Here is a 22,289-nt window from a genome sequence, read left to right on the forward strand (position 1 = left end):
TAAGTTCAAATAAATTACTTTTATAGTTAATATTGTTTTGTTTGAATTAATTAAATTGAGTCTTAATTTTTGAACAATAATTATGGTAACTAAATTTAAATTAGTTTAAGATAATATTCTAACTTATTTTAAATTAATTATATATTAAATTTAGACTACCTGGATAACCAAGAGGGTAAAACGCGAAAGAGCTAAAGGTAACCTGCAGAGAAATCTCCAAAAAAACCCAATTAGAGCATATGAAATAACACAACGAAAATGATATATATGAAAAACTGATCAGTACAGCCATTCAGGAAGCAAGCATTCAACGACGAGAAGCAGCAGTTCATAGAGCTCGGCCAGCATAAAAGATACATCAAAACATTAAGAGATCTCAGCTGCATGTCAAACAACCTAATTTTATATATGATAAGTGTTATATTAATAGAATTTGAAATGGGCTGATTTTTAATTATTAGGCCACTAGGGTCCCATTCCCCAGGGCCCCATTATAAATCTGCACCTGCTCGTCCATACTGTGTTAATTTAAACCCCACTTCCAACATCATTAACCCTCCCTTTAATAATGATCAACATAATGTTCAAAATGGCCCTAATTCTTGTTAGTTATTTGTAGAATTTGATTGTATTGATCAATCAAGTTGTACTGTTGAATCAAACCTCAATTCCATCATTTGAGCTCGATGAGGAGCTCATTGGAGGGTGCACCCTCTGCTCGGGAGTTCAAGGGAAAAGCCTCCAAAAAAAAATTTCTTGTTTGTACAACACCATGCGTGGTGCTATAAATCCAACACAAAAGTGTTATGGATCTCTTCTAAGAAAGAGAGTACGGTGTCACAACGCTATAATTCCAGTGCCAAGGGTACAAAGCCGTAGCATTGCGGGTTGAGCTAAGTAATTTTATTCCTTGTTCTTCTTATATCACTTGAAGGGTTGCTTCTTTGGAGTATTCAAGTATATTTCTTTGTCTGTACGTTCTGAGTGTAAAACGGTGTGAGAAGAGAAGAGAGAAAAGGAGAGAGAGAATTGTGAGAAACTGATATGTACAATTTCCCTAATTTTTATAGTAGATTTTTTTGAGCGATGTGGCTTTGTAATTTTTCCCAATTTTGAATTTTCCATGTTAAATTCTGATATTCTTTTCTGCTGTTTTATTTTTCATATTTGTTTTTCATTGTGTTGTTTGATTCCCAACACTACTAAGATCGACAATACTCAAATAGAATGACCCCCACTTCTTAGCTTTGACTATTGAAGATTTAATAGTTTCAGTCATTTTAATTTTAAGCCATTAATGGACGAACATTCTCGAAACAGAAACAGTTAATTTGAACATGCTTGTAGCATATAGAGCAGAGGCAAAGAGACAGAAAATATCATTTTCCATTCAGAAACCTTCTCTATATATTTTGCATCTTTCTCTTGCTCTATCAAACCAAATTACACTCTTTGCATCATCATTCCATACGGACTTGATCCTTCCTCGGTTCTTTGATTTCTTCCTTCAGCCATTGATGAATATTATGCAGGTTGAAACCTTGAAGAAGTATCTTCCACATATCACCAAACATGAATGCTCCTACATACTTTCAAAATGCAGCCAAGATGGCACCCTAACTTGATCCCAATTATCTTGTTGCAAATAAATTCTTTCAATTTTTGAAAGAAAGACACCTTATAAGATCCATCTTCTGAAGGATATTTGAATTTTCTAACCTCAAAATCCATAAGATTCATATGAACATTGATCTTCTTTGATGGTGCAATGTGGTGAAATAATGTTTTGGCTACAGCTTTGCTTGACACAAACAGCCCATGGTTGAACTCAACTTTCTCAAGAACATCAAAGGAAGAAAAACCTTCATAACTACTAACATTATCATGGAAATCTTGCTTCTGTTCCGGATTGAAGTCATGATCTGCTTGAGATTCTAGGTTGATTATCCTATCATTGATTCCTCCATGAGTATCTCCTGCAATCAATCTAAGTACAGGTGAATGACCGATACAAACTAAACGATGCTTGACAAAAACAAGAGAAATTAAGCTGCCGATAAGTTAAAATATTAGTTCACGTATACCTTGAACAAGCATAGAAGTTTGTGCTGGTGAAGGATTAGGACTGCACTTTTGATGCCGACTTGGCTGGAATTCTATGTTTATCTGCTTAATAAAAATTCATATATCCATAAATATATGAATGATAATAACAAAATGAATAAATAAATAATGGGTATTCAATATACTTACTTCTGTTATCATATTCCCCTCCAACATTTTCACATTTCTTAAGTTCTCTACCTTCTTCTGTTCTAGGTTGAACTCTTCCTCCAGTTCACTAATGTCGACAAAGGTTGCTTTCTCCCCCATTGCACTTGGCTTAGCAATGATTTCTGGAGAACCTAAGTCATGAGTAGTTTCAACCGGAGAGAAGAATTCATTGAAGCTATAAGAAGTTCTGAGTGCCCACATGTCTTCATCAAAGTTAGGGTTTCTGCAAAATTCATGGGAAGCTGATGCAACTGAATTAATTTCCTGAAAACTTTCGTTTGCTGTTGTGCTGAACTGAGAGAAACCTGATTCGAAGATCTTTGAGTTTGAAGCTTCGAGTTGTGACAAGTCTTCTACCTCCAATGGAGGCATTAAGAATCTATTTTGAAATCTCGCACATTCTAGTGCTACATCTACCTGCATGAATCAATTAAAATGATCAATAATGATAATGGCTTCTCTTTTTTATTTTATAGTTGATATATCATCAAAAAATTATCTTGACCGGGCATGAATATCAAGGCAAAATCTAGTTGTAGCTTTTGAAATTAAATTTGGGACCAACTAAATTCTGATTTCACCAAACTTATAGTCGAACTTAAAGTCTCAAAATTGACTCAATCATAGCCCGAATGAGTCCAATAAATCGAAGACTCAAAGCACTTTAGGAAAGTTCAAACCATAATTTGGATTACAAAATGTATTCTAAACGTCACATGCTTATAGTCGGATCGAGCGGATCGATGAGACTAATCCAATAAGCTCAAGATCAATGAATTCTAATATCATTAGGCATTTAAATGACCAGTAAATGGTCCACGATCAAGGGGTCAATATCGGCCGTCCATTCAAATCACTCCCATTTTGACATTGATCATCCTCATATTTACAAGCCTTGCTACTATTAATAATGTAATATGCTGAAACATTTACTGAAATCAAACACAGCATAAACAATGTATTTTTGTCCAGTGTAATGAACTAATTAATCTATATAAAAAACTAACTTTTAAGGTTAACAAAACAACAAACAAAATTTAACCAGTATGAAAAACAGTTACCTTTGATAGCATAGAGGAAAATGATGAAGGACTTGGAAAGGGAACATTTGTAGAGCTTACGACTGATGATTCTTCTGCCAGAAAGTGTTCCATCCATGAGGCACTTGCATCAAATGAGGGGCCATGAACCAAGCTTTGAGATAAGCTACTATGTGTTTGAAAAAGATTATAGACGTTGCTGCTTTCTAAATCATCATGATCTGCTCTTTCATCAGGAGTGAGATCAAATGCTTCCAATTGCAACTGTTCTTCATGTTGATTTAGTCCAACATGCTCTATAATCTTAGGACCAGGTGTGCTCTTCTTAAATACACGACATAGCGCATATGCATCCTAATAACAAAAACCATTTTAATCCATTAATTATTGAAAATAATAATGAATTGCCATTAAATTCTTGGCCCTATTAGAGCTTCACCTGCAACCCAGAAGCAGTTTCACACTCGCTTTCATCAAGGCGGTATTCATGCATGACCCAATTTGTCCGAGAGCCATGAGGAGCTCGGCCGCGGTAGTAGACGAGGGTCTTTTTCATTCCAACCCCTCTCTTATGAGAATTTACCTTCCGATCCTTCCCTGTTGCTTTCCAATAACCAGTTCGAGTTGCGCGGTTCGTCCTCGAGCCATTGGGGTACTTCCGATCCCGAGGGCTGAAGAAGTACCACTCAAGGTCTTTGCTTGGTAGAAATGATTTCTCTGAAACAACTCATTTTTATATTTTAATTGCTAATCAGGATTAAAAATAAGAGAGGTTTATTATATTTAATTAGAAAGTAACATAAGAGTAGTTTTAAGAAGAAGTTAGTACTTTCTGTACTCTTCCACTTATTTTTCCCTTAAATTGTATATAGATTGAGAGACTACTGGAATTTTAAAATTTTAATTTCTATATATATCTATAAATAATAATGAAGCTTTTATTGACTGAGAAATTATTCTGTGCGAGAATCAGACGCGGAGCATCATTCGGAAGCGTTTTCGAGATTAATCAGAATGCGTCACGTCAGCAGTATTGAGCCGCGGTATCAAATAAATAGTGATACGACGTATTATGATTGATTTCCGGATGACATTTGTCGTCCAAACAGAATAATTATGAAAATACAATTTAAAGAAATATTTACCTTTTACCGAAAGGAAGAAGACAAAAATTGAAGGACAAGCTAACCGGCGCTGTGAGAGATAAAGTAGAAAAAAGTGGATGATATACATATAGATGGGATCTTCTTATCTTGTCTCCGAAAGACTAAAAGTTCTCGAGAACTGGCTTTGGCTTTTTGTCAAAGATTGCTACAGTAAGTTCTAAGGGAAGAAAGTCCATATACTTCTTTAAATCATTTAAGGCCTCATTAAATGAAAAAAGTCCATATACTGTCTATTTGAATGTGATTAACTGTTACTGGAAAATAGTGAAAGTGCAACACTTCTTCTGGGATCTCACATACTACATTCCATTTACTATAAAAACGTCAAAAATATTTGCACGAAAAAAATATAGAATCTAACTATATATATATATTTATGTTTAGTTGTTTACGGTAAAATGATTTTTATTTAATTAAATAGTATGTGAAATTTAAAAAATAAGAAAAATAATAAGAAATATTTTGAGAAATAAGAATATATTGTAATAATAAATATTATAAACTCCTGCTACAAATATTAAATATATATTTTGATATGTATATAATAGTGAATAACGTACAACTCTACTATATGTTTATTGTAGGCGTCAGATTCAAAATTATTGTGAAATAATTAAGCTTGTAGAGTTAGGGAAAATACCAGGCAGTTCCCAGGGTTCGCATTTATAAAGATCGACCTCAGGTATGATCTCAAGCTCTATCTTCCTTCCATTAATCTTCCTTTTGAGATAGTAAGCGACAAGCTCTTCGTCGGTCGGATGGAACCTGAAGCCAGGAGGAAGAGCCATAGGCGCCATTACAGCTAAATATTGTAATCCTCCAATTCTATAATTACAGTTGCTCCCAACTAAAAAATATGAAGAAGACTTGATTTCCTAAAGAAGATTCAGTTCTAAACTCCTCTTCAATCACAGAAAAAAAAAACTGAAAAGGAAAGAGAAAACAAATATAAGAAACAGAGGAAGAAGAAGATATCATATGTGTGTGAATTTACATGAAACGCGTAGATCAGAGAAGACAGACCTTGTGAGAATTCGGAAGTGGAGAAGGGTTGGTGAAGAGCCTCTTTAGCTTTATAAAGACTTGCTGCAGTAAGGTTTTTCCTTCTTTTTGCAATAAATAATTTAATGGTGGCGTCTACGATTCTTTATCGTCGTCGTTCACATGAAGCTTTCTTTCCCTTCTATCCATCCTTTTAGCTTTACTCTTTATATCCAAATATCCTAGTTTCTGTTCTTGTCCTTTACTGCTCTGTCTAACGGAAGCAGTTGGACACGTGTCTAGTTTCCATTTGTGAGAAAGGGTTCATATTGGGCCCCACGGTTATATGTCTAGTCAGTAAGTGGTGGAAAGCGCGGGGTCCACGTTCATGGAATTTTTCGCGGGCTTTGACGCTCGTTCACACTCACATCGATCTATTGTCTTGACAGTTAAAGGCCTTGGTAGTTAACGCGGGACCCAATACTCTTAAATTTTTTTTAAATAATAAAATCGTGTAATGAGCAAGTTTGTGAAAATCGGTTAGCACAAGGAATGGGATGAAGTAGAGGTTTTAAATGATGTAATAAATAATAATATTACTATAAAAAAATAATAAAATTAAAATAATAATGAAATATAATAACTATATACTTTAATATAAATTATTATTAATTTATATTACATATTGAGATATAAACTATAAATATAAATTATATAAAAAACTCATAATAAAAATTAATTGTTTATAATATATAATTAAATATATTTTTAAATAGAAAAAAATATTATTAACTAAAAAAAGTAAAATTCCAAAATAAAAAAAAAAATATATTATTCATATTAAAAAAATAATATATAATCAAATATATAAAAATAATGGATAAAGAAAAAAATAAATTTATCAACTAAATAAATAAATATTATTCATATTATCAAATTTAATTAAAAATTTTATTAAAAAAAGATGTTTTGCTTTGTATGGTGTATACATGAAACCAATGAGGGCTTTTTGCTTTGAATGGTTTAGTCCCACATCACTTGTTATGTTTTGCTTTGCATATTTTATATATCTTCTTGTTTTTGCACATGATATGAGCTCATGTGGAGCAATGTGATATTGTTGCAATTAATTATATAATCTTATTCTTTAATATTTATTTAAGATTTTTAATATAAATATTTATATTGATGATTAAGTATATCATTATTTAATATTAAATAATTTATTTAATTAATTAAAAAAATAATTGGACCAGCCGGTTTTAGAAAATCGAGACTGGTTCCCAGTTGAACCGGTGGTGCAACCGGTTCTGACTGGTTTGATGCACCTCGGTTTTAAGGGTGAACTGGACCGACCATTAGACTGGTTCACGATTGAACATGTTGAACAGGCCGGTTCGGTCTGATTTTCAAAATGTGGGTAATCAACAGTATTTTTAGCTTCGACTATCAATTAAAAAATTTTGAGTTTTTCATATATAATATGTATGAATTTGTCTTAATTAATCTAAATATTTAAAAATAAATAAATAAGAGCGTCATAAAAATGTGTGGATATTTCTTTCTCTTTTTTTTTCTCATTGTTTTATTTATATTTTTATAGCTAATTTAATAACAAATATTTAATTTACTGAGTATTTAACAAACAAGTATTGAAAAAACTGTATAAAAACGTTCAACAAAAAGGACAAACTTTGAAAATTACTAAAAAAGTTCAATAATTATAATTTTTTGCAGAGGTTAATATTTACTCCTAAGAAGTCAAGCCTCGTCAGCTGTTTAAATTTAAGACAAAAGCTATATATTGATAATATAAATATCTCTTCAGGGAAGATATAATGAAAAAATATCTATTTTAGTATAATTTTGCTTGATAAAAAAATTATCTTGATCGGGCTCGAATCTCGATGCAAAATAGAGTTGGAAACTTCCAAAATTAAAATTGGGACCATCCGAAATCTGATTTCAGCAAACTTACAGTCAAACTGAACGTCTTGGAAATACAAATCCAACGACACCAAATTTGCTCAATCCGAGCCCAAATGAGTCCAAATCAAGGACCCGAAGCACTATTGGAAGGTTTGAACCACAATTTGTGTTAGAAAATGGTTTCCAAACATGACGTGCTTATAGTCGAATCGAGCGGCTCGACGAGACAAATCCAACGAGCTCAAGATTGCCGAATTCTGACATCATTAAGGCCTTCAAATGTCTAACGAACGATGTATGATCAAAGGATTTAATATCGGCCGTCCATCCAACCACTCCCCATTTACCCTTAATCTCTCACCTATTTATGGGTCATGCCACTCCCGAAATCAATAAATAGACCCCTCATTCCTCTTGAAAGGAGGCCGAAACAAGAAGAGAAGGAAGAGAAGGAAGAAGCCCTTCCGCGACCATCGTCGAAGTTTCGTCGGACCACCGCTGGACTTCCGTCGGACCACCACTTGAGACCCCCACCTCCGTCGAACCACCGCCTAACGCCGTTGCTCCGTCGGACCACCACTTGAGGCCCTCACCTCCGCCGGACCACCGCCTAACATTATTGCTCCGCCGGACCAACACTTGAGGCCCTCACCTCCGCTGAACCACCGCCTGACACCGTTGCTTCGCCGGACCACCACTTGAGGCACTCACCTCCGCCGGACCACCTCCTGACGTCGTTGCTCCACCGGACCACCACTTGAGGCCCTGTGCCACCATGCCATCACTTGAGGTCCTGTGCTCCACCAGGCCACCACCTAAGGCCTAGACCTTCGCCGGACCACCGCTTAACGTCATTGCTCTTCTGGACCTCCGCCTAACGTCGTTGCTCCTCCGGACCACCACTTGAGGTCCTGTGCTCCACCAGGCCACCACTTAAGGCATTGAGCTCCACCAGGCAGCTCCGCCGGACCACCGCCTGACGTTGTTGCTCAGCCGGACCACCACTTGAGACAATCACCTCCGCCGGACCACCGCCTGACGTCATTGCTTCGTGGGACCAACACTTAAGGCTTTCACCTCCGCCGCACTACTACCTGATGCGTTGCTTCGCCGGACCACTACTTGAAGCCCTGTGCTCCACCAGACAACCACTTGAGGCTCTGTGCTCCACCAGGCCACCACCTAAGGCCCGGACTTCGGCCGGACCACTGCCTGACGTCGTGCTCCGCCGAACCACCACATGAGGCCCGGACTTCCGCCGTACCACCACCGGAGGCCTGGACTTCCACCGAACCACCATCTGACGCCCAAACTTCTGCTGGACAACAACACGAGGTTCGGACTTCTATCAGACCATCACCTAAGGCCCGAACTTCTATCAGAACACCACATGATGCCCAGAATTCTACCATAGTATCGCCCTACTACAACGGTCTTTCTGACCTCGATCTCGTGCATATTACGGTCATTCCGACCTACATCGCATAAAACTACGATCTTTCAGACCTCTGTCTCCTGCCGAAAAATGTCTTTTCGACCTTTATCCTATCAACTATGATCGTGCCGACTAAACAAACATGTCTATATTGTAACTCTCACCATGTAATGTGCTCTATATGATGTACATTTGTGCCATCACGCCAATGCCTTCTCCCAAGGAAGGGGCTCATTTGTAATCAACTGCAAATTCTAGTGGACTCATTCAAACTGGGCCAGGCCCCGTGGTTTTTCCCCCTTTTCAGGAGTTTCCACGTAAAAACTATGGTGCTCTTATAAATGCTACACCCTAGCTCTCTCTTATCTGATTGTGTGCTGGATCTTCGTACAACGCTAAGACACTAAACTTTATATTTCTCTACCGCCGCAAACACTCTAGGACACAACATTGTTGAACTCATTTAATAAATGGGTCGAGTCCGTTTCCAACTCATTTATTTAACCGGTTGGATTCAAGTTGATCTGAGAACTAGCTTCTGACATAAAATGACCAATTTAATATTTTTTTTACTTGTGAGAGTATAATCTTTTTATTTTTTATTAAATAATTTAAACTTTATAGTAAATAAGTTATATTTTATTTTATTTTTTATCAAAATAGATTAACGAGTCAGGTTTAGATGATTCAAGCTATTAGCGGGTTTAGTTCAAGTTGGTTTTTTTGCACTGTTTATTAAACAGGTCGAGCTCAAATTGATTGGATACAGATAGGACATGAACCTAACCTGTCAACCTATTTTAAAACCTCTAATAAAAGTCATCAAAATTTAAAATTTTCTTTTAAATAAAAGAAATTTATTTATTTAAAAATACTTCATATTTACATATCCAATATAAACTATACATCTTATATTTTTATATTTTTATAAGCTAGTTATCCGTTCAACGCTAAGACGCAGAATTAAACCTCTATCGCAGCGTATTTTCTAGCCCGCAACAATTCCAATAGAATCACATGATGCATTAAATCTATTTCTGACTTTCTATTTGTATATATTTTTTTTCTAAATATTGAGATATAAAATAATTTAAAAATTTTGGTCATTGGGGTAAAACTGAAAATCCGAACCGAAGCAGTTGTATATAAGTAGTTCGATTCAGTTGTTAAATATTTATTATATTATTGGTCATAATTTTACTTCTTTTTCTTCTTGTTAATATTATTTTATTAATCAGATTTGCATAAATACGTCATTCTAAAAAAATGTATTTTATAGAAGTCGTATTACCAAACATTATATCAGCAACAGTTTTTACCAGCATAAAAACACTCTCTCAAACGAGGGAAATTATTGTGTCAGGTAACCGGATGTGTTCGGAGCCCAATAAAAATGCGCCACATCACCTCCTACTTGATACTGAGCAGTGACAAGTAGTATCGAGCTCAGTACCGCTCAGTATCGAGCTCAGTACTCAGTCCTTCATAGTACCAATCTTAGTACTGTGAATACCGAACATAAGCTATATTCGATGACCTAACCCAATAATTTCCCCTCAAAAATCTCCATCGTGGCCGCACAGAATCAGTTGGGAATTGGGATGGAGCCCATATCCTTTTTATCTGCGGCACGAGTTCCTTCGTAATGATAATATATATATAATATTTCTTATAATCTAATTGTATAACTCACGCATATTGGACCAATAACTCTCACTATCTATTTCATTTAAGCAAACATACCAATCTCAAATCAAGTAGGCCCTAATTGATCAAATGTAAGCTTTGTTTGGGCCAGCTTTTAACAATTCTTTGTATGTTACTTTCAATAAAGTTTTATATTATAAAACTGTTGTAGAAAATAACAAGAAAATTATTCCAAATGAAGATTTCATTTGGAAGTTGGAACAATTTTAACCACTATTTTTCATTGCTTTCAAAAAAAAAATTGAGCTAAAAAATTGTTGTAGAAAATAGTAAGGAAACTGTTGCAAACAAAGTTGAAACCTTAGGCTTGGTTTTGAATGACTTTTTTTATTGTTTTTTAAAGAAGCTTTCTAGTAAAAAATATTAATTTTATACTAAAAAATTATTTTAAAAAATAATAAAAAATCCCTCCCAAATGAAACATTAATCTTGTTTGATACTTTATGAGAAATATCATTTTAATTTTAATAAATAACTGTCGTAACATATGAAAAAATGCCACCTAACTCAACCAGGGAGAGCTTGCCCAAGAGCAGTTGCCTCCAGCATAATTAAACACATTTTATAGAGGTGTTGTTTTTAGAAAATGATGAACCAAATACAATAAAATTAGTAAAGAGAATTCAAAAATATTCTTACAACCAAACTTTGTTCCGGAGGCGCTGCCCCCTTGGACCCCCACAAATCTGCGAAGCTTACAATGATCAATGATATGAACAAATATGAATCAAACAAAATTCTACAATTTTACTTATAAGTTTACCCTCCCTGAATATCAAGGCTAGTTCTACCCGTGTTCACAAACAAATTCCTCAAAAAGCTTCACGCCACCTTCGCCCTCAAACACCTCGGGGATGCCAACCACTTTCTTGGCATCAAAATTAAAAAAACATCCAGATAAGTACTTTCTCTCTCAGCACGCCTATGCCACTTATATCATTCAGCAGTCTAATCTGTTTCACTGTAAACCCGCAGCCAACCCTTCGTGTACCAAGCTGCCAATAGACATCCCGATTGATTCCAATCTGGAAGACCCGTCTCTATACAGAAAGCTCACCGGCGCATTGCAATATCTCACAATCACACGGCCGGACATTGCCTACGCCGTCAACAACCTCTCGCAACATATGCACGATCCACAGCCAAGTCACATTCATTTACTGAAGAGGCTTATCCGCTACATAAAAGGAACCACTCACTTCGGTCTCCCGATCACCAAATCTGATCTTCGCCTACGTACATACTCCGACGCCGATTGGGCTAGCGATCCAGTCACTCGCAAATCCACCTCCGGGTACTGCTCATTTCTCGGCAGCACATTGGTTTCGTGGGCAGTCAAGAAGCAAACAACCGTGTCTCGGTCATCTACTGAATCCGAGTATAGGGCACTCGCCGCCGCCGCCGCCGACACCATCTGGCTCAAGCGGTTGCTCACTGACTTTCGCATCAACCACAATCAGCACGTCGAGCTCTACTGTGACAACACTTCGGCTATTGCCCTCACAAACAATCCTGTGTTCCAAGCAAGAACCAAGCACATCAAGATAGGCCACCGGTTCTTGCGCGAAAATCTAGCCAACAACTACATTCGACTTCTTCCCATCAAAACCGTCGACCAAATCGCTGATCTACTGACGAAACCTCTGTCCACACCAAGATTCAAACTGCTCCGGGACAAACTCACGATCACTCCAGACTCGTTCGTTTGCGGGGGGCTATTAGAGAACTAAGCTCAGCATTTAGCTTAATTCCTCATTTGTAATACCCAATGCAATGTGGACACGTGTACACCTATGGCTGGCAAATATCTATAAATAAAATCCTGTAATCCCATTAGACAAGATAATAATTCCTTTTCATATCCTCTGTTTCCCGCCGTTGGCCGGCTCTCTCCAAATCTTGCATTTCCACAAAATTCAATAATATGCGTGTAACAAAGCATCAAAATTGGTAGAATTAAACTATATTCTTCTAATAATTTATATTGAAAATGACTTCCATCAATAGTGCAAGTAAATCAGCATGTTCACAATTCTACAAAATTTATTTGCTTTTAATTTTATGTGAAAAATATAGGATTTATAAAACTCATGAACTATCTTAGAAGAGTCTAATAACATGACAAAAGAATATTTGAACTATTTTTAATTAAATGAAGATGCAAAAGGGAGAGAAAAATGTATGAACTGACAATATACATTTCAAGTAAGGGTGTCAATATTGGACCCGCCTGAAAATTTCGGATTGGGGTTGAACTGAACCCGAAATGGGTCGGGTCATGTTCAACAATTCGACCTGTTTCAAAAATCAGGTCGGGTTCGGGTTGACCCGAAAATTATCCATTTTTTACCCGACAATCCGAGATTGACCTGTTTTGACCTAAAAACGGAGTTTGACCCATTTTTGGACCCGAAAACTAGCATTTTTTGTCCGACCCGGGTCATTTGGGTCTGGTCGGGTTGAGCCGGACCCGAAGCGGGTCGGTTTGGGTCCGGAAAATCGACCTGTTTGCAGAAACAGGTCGGTTCGGGTTGACCTGAATAGTGTCGGGTCAATTTCGGATTCGACCTGAATCAGACCGTGATCCAAAATTGACACTCCTAATTCCAAGCATATATGCAATTGCAGCCAAAACATACATAGTAAAAAATTGCTAATCGTATTTTTAAAGTAAAAGCTCATTTTATAGTTTTTTATTAAAAGAAAGAATACAATGATGATGCAATACATAGGAATGGAACCCGAGATTGATACATCGATTTGTGTACATACTAAAGGTTCACATGTCTTTGATGAACAAAAGAGAGATAGAATGGAATAGAAGAAATAAAAAACTATAAGCAGGAGGTAAAAAGCTATAATGTACTGTATAGTTTTTTAGTAGCATATGCATTTACATTATAGAGAGGAATAGTATAATGATTTTGGTTGGAGATGGGATCGATGCTTGAGTGCCTTACTCATCATGATGGGTGGCGTTGGTGGAGGGAAAAGAAAAGTTCTTCCTTTCAACAACATGATTGATAAATGAAATGGTTATATAGAGGGAGAGAATATTTTTGTTTTCTGTTCTATCGATTAGCTGAATCTTTTGAAGAATTTTTTAAATTATTTGATTATAAACTGATATATATAGAGAGAGAACTTAATTTATGTATGACTTGGCTGATTGTTTTATAAGCAAAAGAAAGAGATAGTTATAAGGGTCTGATCTAGTGGTGTCAATATTTGACATTATATAAAAATCTAATTAGAACTCGACCTGAAAATTTTGTGTTAGCCACGACCTGATTTTAAAACAGGTCGGGTTCGGATTCCCGGATTCGACCCATTTGAAAAAACTGGTTGGGTTCAGGTTCCTAGATTCAACCCGTTTGAAAAAACGGGTCAAATTCGGGTTCCCGAAAACCCATTTGAAATGAGCTAACCGTGCTTCCCCTGCCGACGCCAGCATCCGAGTTGCACACACCTTCCCGCACGATGAGTCTGAGTTGCCCATGCCCGCCCATGCCCGCGCCCGAGACTGCCTGCGTCACAGCAGAGCTGCTCGCTCCCGCCTGCGCGTCGCGTCTGAGGCTGCTCACCGCCGGAGGCTATTCGCTCTCGCCCGCGCGTTGCGTCGATTGCTAGGCCGCCCCGCCGTCCGCCATCTATCGTCCCGCCGTCGCCATCCAGCTGTGTCAGGTCGGATCAACCTAGTAATATGACAGGTTGGGTCCAGATTTGAATTTTGCGACCCGTTTACATAACCGGGTCGAGTTAGGATCGACCCGTTTAAATCCGGATCACTTCCGGGTTCGACCCGAAACCCGATTTTGACACTCTCCTATGATGTTTATACTAGTAAATTTTAAAATGGTAGCTATATATTGGTGAACGGAAAGGTGGCCCGGTCGTCAATTTTTGATTGCACAAAACTAGCACAAAATATTTAAGCAATGCATGAGTCTTTACACTTTGAAAGGAAATGAGTTCATTTGACCTTTGAATACTTTCAATTTAGGGGAAAAAAAACTTGTCATTAATGATTTCTAAGTAGTCTATATGAATTAGACATACACCAAAGGAGTGCAATGCCCTATCATACCTTTTAAAGATGTATATCACACGTTTTCATATGGATTCTGAGTGTGTTTAGTCCTTCTAATTTTTTTAATTAAGTATGAAAGCTCTTCAAAAAATATATTAATTGAGTAAATGATCATAAGATTTTCATAATCAAAATAGATTTAGAATTATTGTCTGAAGGGAATGCAACAAAATTTCATAAACAAATTTTACGTCTCAGAGACTAATTTTTATTTAACATCACAAATATCACAGCTTCCAAGATTCCTTATCATCCGGGTATGAAAATAAGACTTGGGAAGGCTACAGTGCGCTGCTTGTCGGCCAGCAATGCTCAGGAAGTCTATGGGGAAGGAGAAATTATTAGGTACGGAGTGCGGACGGGAGAACCGTCTGCACACTAGTATAAAACAGTGTTCGGTACCGTTCGGTACCACTCGGTATCGTTGGGTACCGCTCGGTACTCTGTGTCTGTGCAGACGGTTCTCACCCCGTCTGCACTCCGTACCTAATAATTTTTCCTATGGAAGAGGAGCCCAGTTCATATATTGTGGTCCAAATAGACGTGTTTAATTGCTTTAATATTCATGGATGTCAAAGCAGTTTTGATCAGATTACACATAACTTTTAAGGTTTCATTTGGGACGGTATTTTTATTGCTTTTTAAAGTAATTTTTTTTTAATAAAAATTTTAATTTTTTATTAAAAATCAGCTTAAAAAAGTAGTAAAAAGTCATACCAAATGAAAGGTAAATATCATTAAACAAGAACTTATAAATAATTATAAATTTTTTGTATTATTAGAAAAAATAATTGATACGTCATCACAAAATTAGCTTGATCGGGCACGAATCTCGAGGCAAAAGTTAGTTGAAAACCTTAAAAATTAAATCCGGGAGCACCTGAACTCCGATTTCAGCGAGCTTACAGTCAAACTGAACGTCTCGGAAATACAAACCCAACGACACCAAGATCAACCCAATCCGAGCCCAAATGAGTCCGAATCAAGGGCTCAAAGTGCTGTCGGAAGGTTCAAACAGCAATTTGAGTTACCAAACGGTCTCCAATACACCACACATCAAATGCAAATAAGAAAGAGAAAATGCAGCGAAAAAAAGAACACTATGATTAATATGAAAAAATCTGAAATAGGGAAAAAATTACGAAACAATATCATAACAAGAAATCTACTATGAAAACTAGGAGAAATTTGTATAGTTCTCATTCTCTCTCACTCTTTCATTGTCTGTCTTCATTCTTGTATACCATTCTCTCACTAAAACAACAAAGAGAACCAAATTAAAATTACTAAGGGATGTAACCCTTGATGAAAAAAGAGAAAGAAAATTGCTCAGCCCGTCTCACAGCGTCTATGCCAAGTACATTTGGAGCCATATGACACTCCATTTTTTGTCTCCAATTTGCTTGACAATGCCGCAGCACCGTGGTCTGAAGCTCCGTAGAGCTTTACTCTTTGTAGCTTTCCTGAGTTGTAGCGCTGCATCATTCAAGTACATAGCGCCGAAGTGATATACGCTTTGCTCTCTGTCGCTTTCTCTAGTAGACAAAGGACCCCCGATGATCTAGACCATTGGAATTGAGTTTCGACAAAATAATACAACTCGATTGATTGACACAATAAGATTCCACACATAACTACTAATATTTACTCATCAAAGATGGCCTCAAGCACTTCAAATCCTATAATGAAATAAACCATTGACGACTGCCAATGACTTGTAAATCAATAATATGGATATATTACGCTCCATGATCTATATTAGAATAATTATATCGATCTTTCATTTTAACAATTTAACTAAAGCTTACTAATAAACAATAGAAAAAAAAACATGATTGTATTTTATCTAGAATTGAAATTATAAAAATTATGTTGTTCGAAGCCTCATATCATAAGATCATTATCCTTTCCTTAAAACATATAAAATTATGTAAGGAGCACATAACCTAGCAAATAATTAAAATTTTATAACTGGAATATATGCAAGATTATAAATCATATAAATAATATATGTATCAATGTCTTTACCGATTATCTGTATCAATTTATCATTCTATAGTTCATTACATCTCAATTCATTACATCATCAATTATACTATTAATGTCAATAACTATATTAGTATTATGATCAATAACATTAAATAGTATTAATGATATAGTAAACATTATTAGTGTCAGTCAAAACAGTAGTACAGTGTCTGTAATAGTGTCGATATCAATATTCAGATATTCAATGAGTGTATCCTAAATGTATCTTGATCCTGTACTAATATCTTCTAAACAATATACTCTTTATAACTATCTTTGAATTGCATGAATCAGTCGTCCAGACTCCTTATAACTCTCAATCAATTTACAACTCTTTATGACTCCCAATTAGTAAATCATGTGGATAGTACGGTATCACGTGGAGTTATTATATCATGTATATAATATCATTCAACACTTCATTTAAAATGTAATAAAATTATATCAATTATTCAGAATGATTAAATTATAATATCCAAACTTGCATGGTGAAAGCTTATAAAATTAGGAGATAATGCATTTTTGACTGATTTAGTAGAGACAAAATCCATAGAAATTAAAATTATTGAAAGCATAAATAAGAAATTAGTCACTTATAACGAATAAAATAAAATATGTAATATGAATGACTAATAAATATGATCCAAAGACCTTTCTCTCTCTTTTCACTTCTTCTCTTATTTTAATTTCTTCATAGTCAAACAACCAAATGAGGGAGTTGGTGGGGTGAGCCAGGATATATATATATTATTTATGATCTAACGCTACAGTGCTCGTCATATCAACACCAATGCGCTCTACTTCAAAATTTTTATATTTTTCAAATAAATTTATTTCATATGTTTGATTCATTACGGAATATAGTCATGAGAGCGAACTTCTTATAAAGACTCAAAGCACTAGTGCATATCACTGTTAGTGAATTCAAGTAGCTTTATAATGTCTTAATTGGCCTCTTCAAATTATAATTAGTCTTTTGAATAATTTAGTAGAGAGATTGTGATCCTATTTAGATGGGAGATATTTGAAGCCGTGCTTGAGAACAAGATATCACATACCATATTTTAGAAGAGATAGTAGAACGATAAGGGGGCATGAAGAAATTTTTAATAGCAGACATTCCTCACTAAGGAGTGTAATTGAATGAGTGTTTGGTGTATTGAAAAAGAAATAGTGAATATTAAGAGAGATGCCAAATTATAGCTTTAAGAAGCAGCGTCTTATTGTTGTTGCTACCATGAGATTACATAATTCTATTTGGCGACATACATCACGAAATGATACAAAATTTTTAGACTGTAAGATTAATGAAAATTTTATTCATCGAGAGACATTAATGCAGAGTAGGAGAGAAAGTTGAACAAACTAATGTGTTAGATGCCGAAATAAAGTTTGGTGACGGCAAAGGTGTTAAAGAAATGATTGAAGTTAGAGAGAAAATTGCATTTGAACTATACAATTTTAACTGGTATAATGAATATACAAATTGATTTTTTTAATTATATTTTCCAAACTATTTCATACAAAAATCTGAAAATCCTTGAGAAGGATTTTCAGCTTAAAGCTTTGGCACCGTGAAGGAGATGATGACATGCTTGTTAATGATTTATTTAGGAAAGTCATTGTAAAATATTTGTTAATCACTATGACGAACAATGGTTGGAAGTTTATTTATGTAAATTTTACATAACATACCTAAACTCAGCTCGGCTCGGTTCGTTTGCAGCCCTACTTAAGAGCTTCCCTTCCATCCTCCTCTTTCCCCTTGCCCTCACTACCTGGTTATCTAAGAGCTTGTACTTCGCCTTTTGCCTAATTATATTATATTATGTATAGTAATATATATATGTATGTATAGTAAGGGCACCAAAAAGAAAAGAGGCTGCAAGCAATGCTTATATATAATAAATAATACTTATAATCTCAAGCTCAATTTGAACTTGCAACCTCACTTCAAAACTAGAAGCATTTAACACAACAAAATCGATTATTTCATCTTCATAAATTAACACAAAGACAATTTCAATTCACATAAGGGTTGTTTAAATAATAGCTACTTTCCTAAAAAACTTGGAAAATAAAATCATGACGCTCAATTCACAAAATTTACATTCAAACTGAAATTGGTTTCACAGTATTTCCAATAATCAACTTATAAAATAATAAAATTTGAGATGTTTTAATCAACTCGTTATAAGAACTAGAAAAGTATTCGAAAGTTGTTGATTGAAATCAGATTTGAACAACTACAAACTTTGAACTCTATAAATGTGAAGTCATCCAAATAATCAAGTCGTTACAATTCAGACACTTGAGAAAACTATTGAATCTCTTAATAAAGAGAAATCATAATTTAAATTGGTACAATCATCTACTCTTCTATGAAATATCATGTAATGGATTTCGTGCTGGCGGACTTACCTGAAGAAGATTGAAAGAGAGAGAATTTGCGGAGCTAGGACAAGCTACGACCTCCACGAGCTAAGATATGATGGTTGTGGTGGATTGACTTGGTGTATGGACAAGCGGTCTCTATTGGATCCTCAACGAATGGAGCTCGGGCGGAAGATGCAGTAGATCGCCGAATGGATCTAAAGCGGTAGGAGACTGTGCACGCGTGGCGGCTGCAGTGGATTGGCTAGGCATTGGGACGATTGGTCGCTCGTGGATGCTCGCCAAATGGAGCTCGAGCAGAAAAGTGGGCCAATCGCGAAGGAGATTGCACACGTAGAGCTAGGGCAAGGGATACATATGCACAACCAGATATTAATTAGTTATTAGCACCGGTTAAAACCAGTGTCTAAATAGATCTATGGCTGCAGTTTGCAAATCACCGCTTTGAATGATGCCTAGAATCCTTATTTTTGTAGTGTTAGTTTTGAATCAACAAAAACAACTCAATTGATCCACACAATCAGATTCCACTAAAAAAAACTATCAAGTTGAGTGATATAAATAAATTATTCCGACACAAATCATTCAAATAGAGATTTGAGTTATTTAAATTTGCTAGCTTCCTCCCTTCTCTTGCCAGGTCAAATTCTACAATCGAATCCATCAATATATTAATCACCATTTTCTCTTTTTAAAGCTACCATTTCATTATATCTGATCAAATTCATTAAAAACATCCTATATAATTTAACAAGAAAAATAAACATTAAATGTATAAAAAATATTTCGACCAGTGCAAAATATCTACTTCATCGATGAAATACAAATTCAAAATTTTATTTAATAATATTTTTTTCATTCCTAATATCAACTCTATGAAAATGTTTTTTTTATAAGCATTTTTTATTCATAACCCACACCCAAAACAAAATTCAAATATGAACGCATCTCATATGTTACTAGGGGTGTCAATATTTGACACGACACGAAAACCCGACCCGGACCCGACCCGGAAAATCCGGGTTGAACCCGACCCGATTTCAAAACGGGTCGGGTTCGGGTTCCAGAAATCGACCCGTTTCAAAAAACGGGTCGGGTTCGGGTTGACCCGGCGGGTTGCCGGGTCAACCCGTTTAATTTAAAAAATTTCAAATTCCCGCCCTTTGTCTGTTGCCCGCTACCCCACTGCCCGCGCTGCTGCCCCGCTGCCCCCGCGCGCTGCCGCGTGCTGGCAGTCGCGCTCGCGTCCGCCGCCGTCGGCCGCCGCGGTTCCGGCGCCGGCCACCCAAACCGGGTCGGGTCGTGTCAACCCGGCAACCCGCCGGGTCGGGTCCGGGTTCGGTTTTTCGACCCGTTTCTCTACCCTGGTCGGGTTAGGGTTGACCCGTTTGAACTCAGGTCAGTTCGGGTTCAACCCGAACCCGACCCGTGACCCGAAATTGACACCCCTATATGTTACATCACCCATACTTCTCTTACATAAAAAAGCCAGCTTCTCGTAATAAGGTACATACGAATATATAATGGCGGAATTAAAATTTGAGTCGAGAGGATATTAAATAATTTACCATTTTTTATATTATATCTAATTAATAAAAAATTTAAAATGATTTTTCATATCGAACACATAAATATATGATGTTTTATAATATCAAGAGAGGATGAGAGTCACCTCTTCTATGCTATTAGAAAAAAAAAACATTATGATATTCTAATTAAAATTTTGTTTATGATAAATCTCAAAATATTTAAATTTGTTTTTAAATGATTCAAAAAGGGGTTAGATCTATGCTAACCACTTTTAATCAAAATATCTTAATATTATTTTTTTCTTTATTATCATATAATATTATATTTATACACGGTAATCTATAACAAAATATAACCCGCCAAACATACACGCACCTTCCTCTACATACAAGTATACAACACAACCTCCAAATGGCCCTTTGTTTAATTATTGGGTCAGGTTATCGAAAACATCTTACGTTCGGTATTTACAATACTGAGCATTATTGAGTTCGGTACTGTGAGGTATTGAGTACCGAGCAGTACTGAGCTTGGTACTAAGCTCGGTACTGATTGGTATTGCTTAATATCGAATAGTAAGTAATGTGGCACATTTTTATTGGACTTCGAACACATTGCGTGACCTGACCCAATTATTTCTCTCTAAAATCACCGCCACAGAGGCCTGAACCACTGCGACTCAAACGAAGAATGAAAGGAAACCAAAACAAGCAGGAAAACCACCAGCGCCGCCATCACCCACGGCGAGCTTCCTCCCCTATGTATCCCTTCCTGCTCCTCCCTTAGCACCCTTGGCCGTAGCACCAACCTCCCATCCACAACTAACAACTTCGCCGCAAATACAAGCATCAGCGGCACGAGTAGCAGAAGCAGCCGAAGCCCCACCTCTGCGCGCTCCACCCTCTCCCTATATCCCTTCCTCGATGAGGAAGGCAGCGAGAGGAATAGCAAGACGATGGCGAAGATTGCGACGAGAGGTGCCGGCGGGAGAGAGAGAGAGTTGAGAGTCTGAGCTCTCCATCCCTGCTTCCATTGGGGACCTCTTCGTTCACCGAGGAACCAAGGCATGGCTGATTTTTATGCGGAAGAGGTTGGGCTTGGAGATGAATGTATTATAGTGGTGGAGGTGATGATGAGGTATGTTGAGATAGAAAGGGATTAGATGCTTTGGGGGTTTGTTTAAGTGGGAGTGGAATGGCGGTGCGTTGGGTGCGGGGAAGTGGAAGGAATTGGATTCGATAAGTTGGAGAGGAAGGAATTGATACTAGATCGAGGATGGAGACATGGGGCCGAATCATATTGGAGTTAGGTTAGGCAAAAATTTTAAATTTTCTTCCTAAGATTACGTTAGTTTAAAAGAATTTGCGCATACTTGAAGGGCTATTAGGTTGGCTATATTTTGAGTGTAAAATAAAATAAATACATAAATTTAAAAAATGTGGGTGTTTGAGTAGTTGCATTTTAAATGATTTTTTTTTTATTTTGGATGTGTGTTTAAAAATCACATCTAGTTCGTTTTGCGTGTAATTAAAAATTGTCCTTTTTGAGTCAATTATAAATACACAATTTGGGTAAAAGTTATATTGGTTAGGCGTCGTCACCCCTGTACCGCTTGTCGCAGATCATCAATGATAACAATGGTGGGGCACCAATGGTGTGATAACGTTGATCCAATGATTGTAGTAGTTTGAAGAAGATTGTCGGGTAGTAGATGT

General features: G+C 36.4%; 3 protein-coding genes across 3 annotated transcripts; 1 reads left to right on the forward strand and 2 right to left on the reverse strand.

Annotated features, from left to right (window-relative positions):
• Positions 1-1,466: 1,466 nt before the first annotated feature.
• Positions 1,467-5,277, reverse strand: LOC110114255 (NAC domain-containing protein 86-like). Its single transcript, XM_020847072.2, has 6 exons — positions 5,121-5,277; positions 3,754-4,031; positions 3,336-3,668; positions 2,254-2,691; positions 2,085-2,166; positions 1,467-1,976 (listed from the first exon to the last, which is right to left on the reverse strand). Exons 1-6 carry the CDS (start codon positions 5,275-5,277, stop codon positions 1,564-1,566), a joined length of 1,701 nt encoding a protein of 566 aa, XP_020702731.2. The 3' UTR covers positions 1,467-1,563.
• Positions 5,278-11,386: 6,109 nt separating this feature from the next.
• On the forward strand, positions 11,387-12,262 carry LOC110114227 (uncharacterized mitochondrial protein AtMg00810-like). The gene has a single exon (XM_020847030.1). The coding sequence runs from the start codon at positions 11,387-11,389 to the stop codon at positions 12,260-12,262; it is 876 nt and encodes a 291-aa protein (XP_020702689.1).
• An 8,679-nt stretch (positions 12,263-20,941) lies between these two features.
• LOC110114254 lies at positions 20,942-21,690 on the reverse strand. Its single transcript, XM_020847071.2, has one exon. It carries the CDS (start codon positions 21,640-21,642, stop codon positions 21,223-21,225), a length of 420 nt encoding a protein of 139 aa, XP_020702730.1. The 5' UTR covers positions 21,643-21,690; the 3' UTR covers positions 20,942-21,222.
• Positions 21,691-22,289: the final 599 nt, after the last annotated feature.

The sequence above is a fragment of the Dendrobium catenatum genome, unplaced genomic scaffold, assembly GCF_001605985.2.
Source record: "Dendrobium catenatum unplaced genomic scaffold, ASM160598v2 fragScaff_scaffold_490, whole genome shotgun sequence".
In the NCBI taxonomy this organism is placed as follows: Eukaryota; Viridiplantae; Streptophyta; class Magnoliopsida; order Asparagales; family Orchidaceae; genus Dendrobium; species Dendrobium catenatum.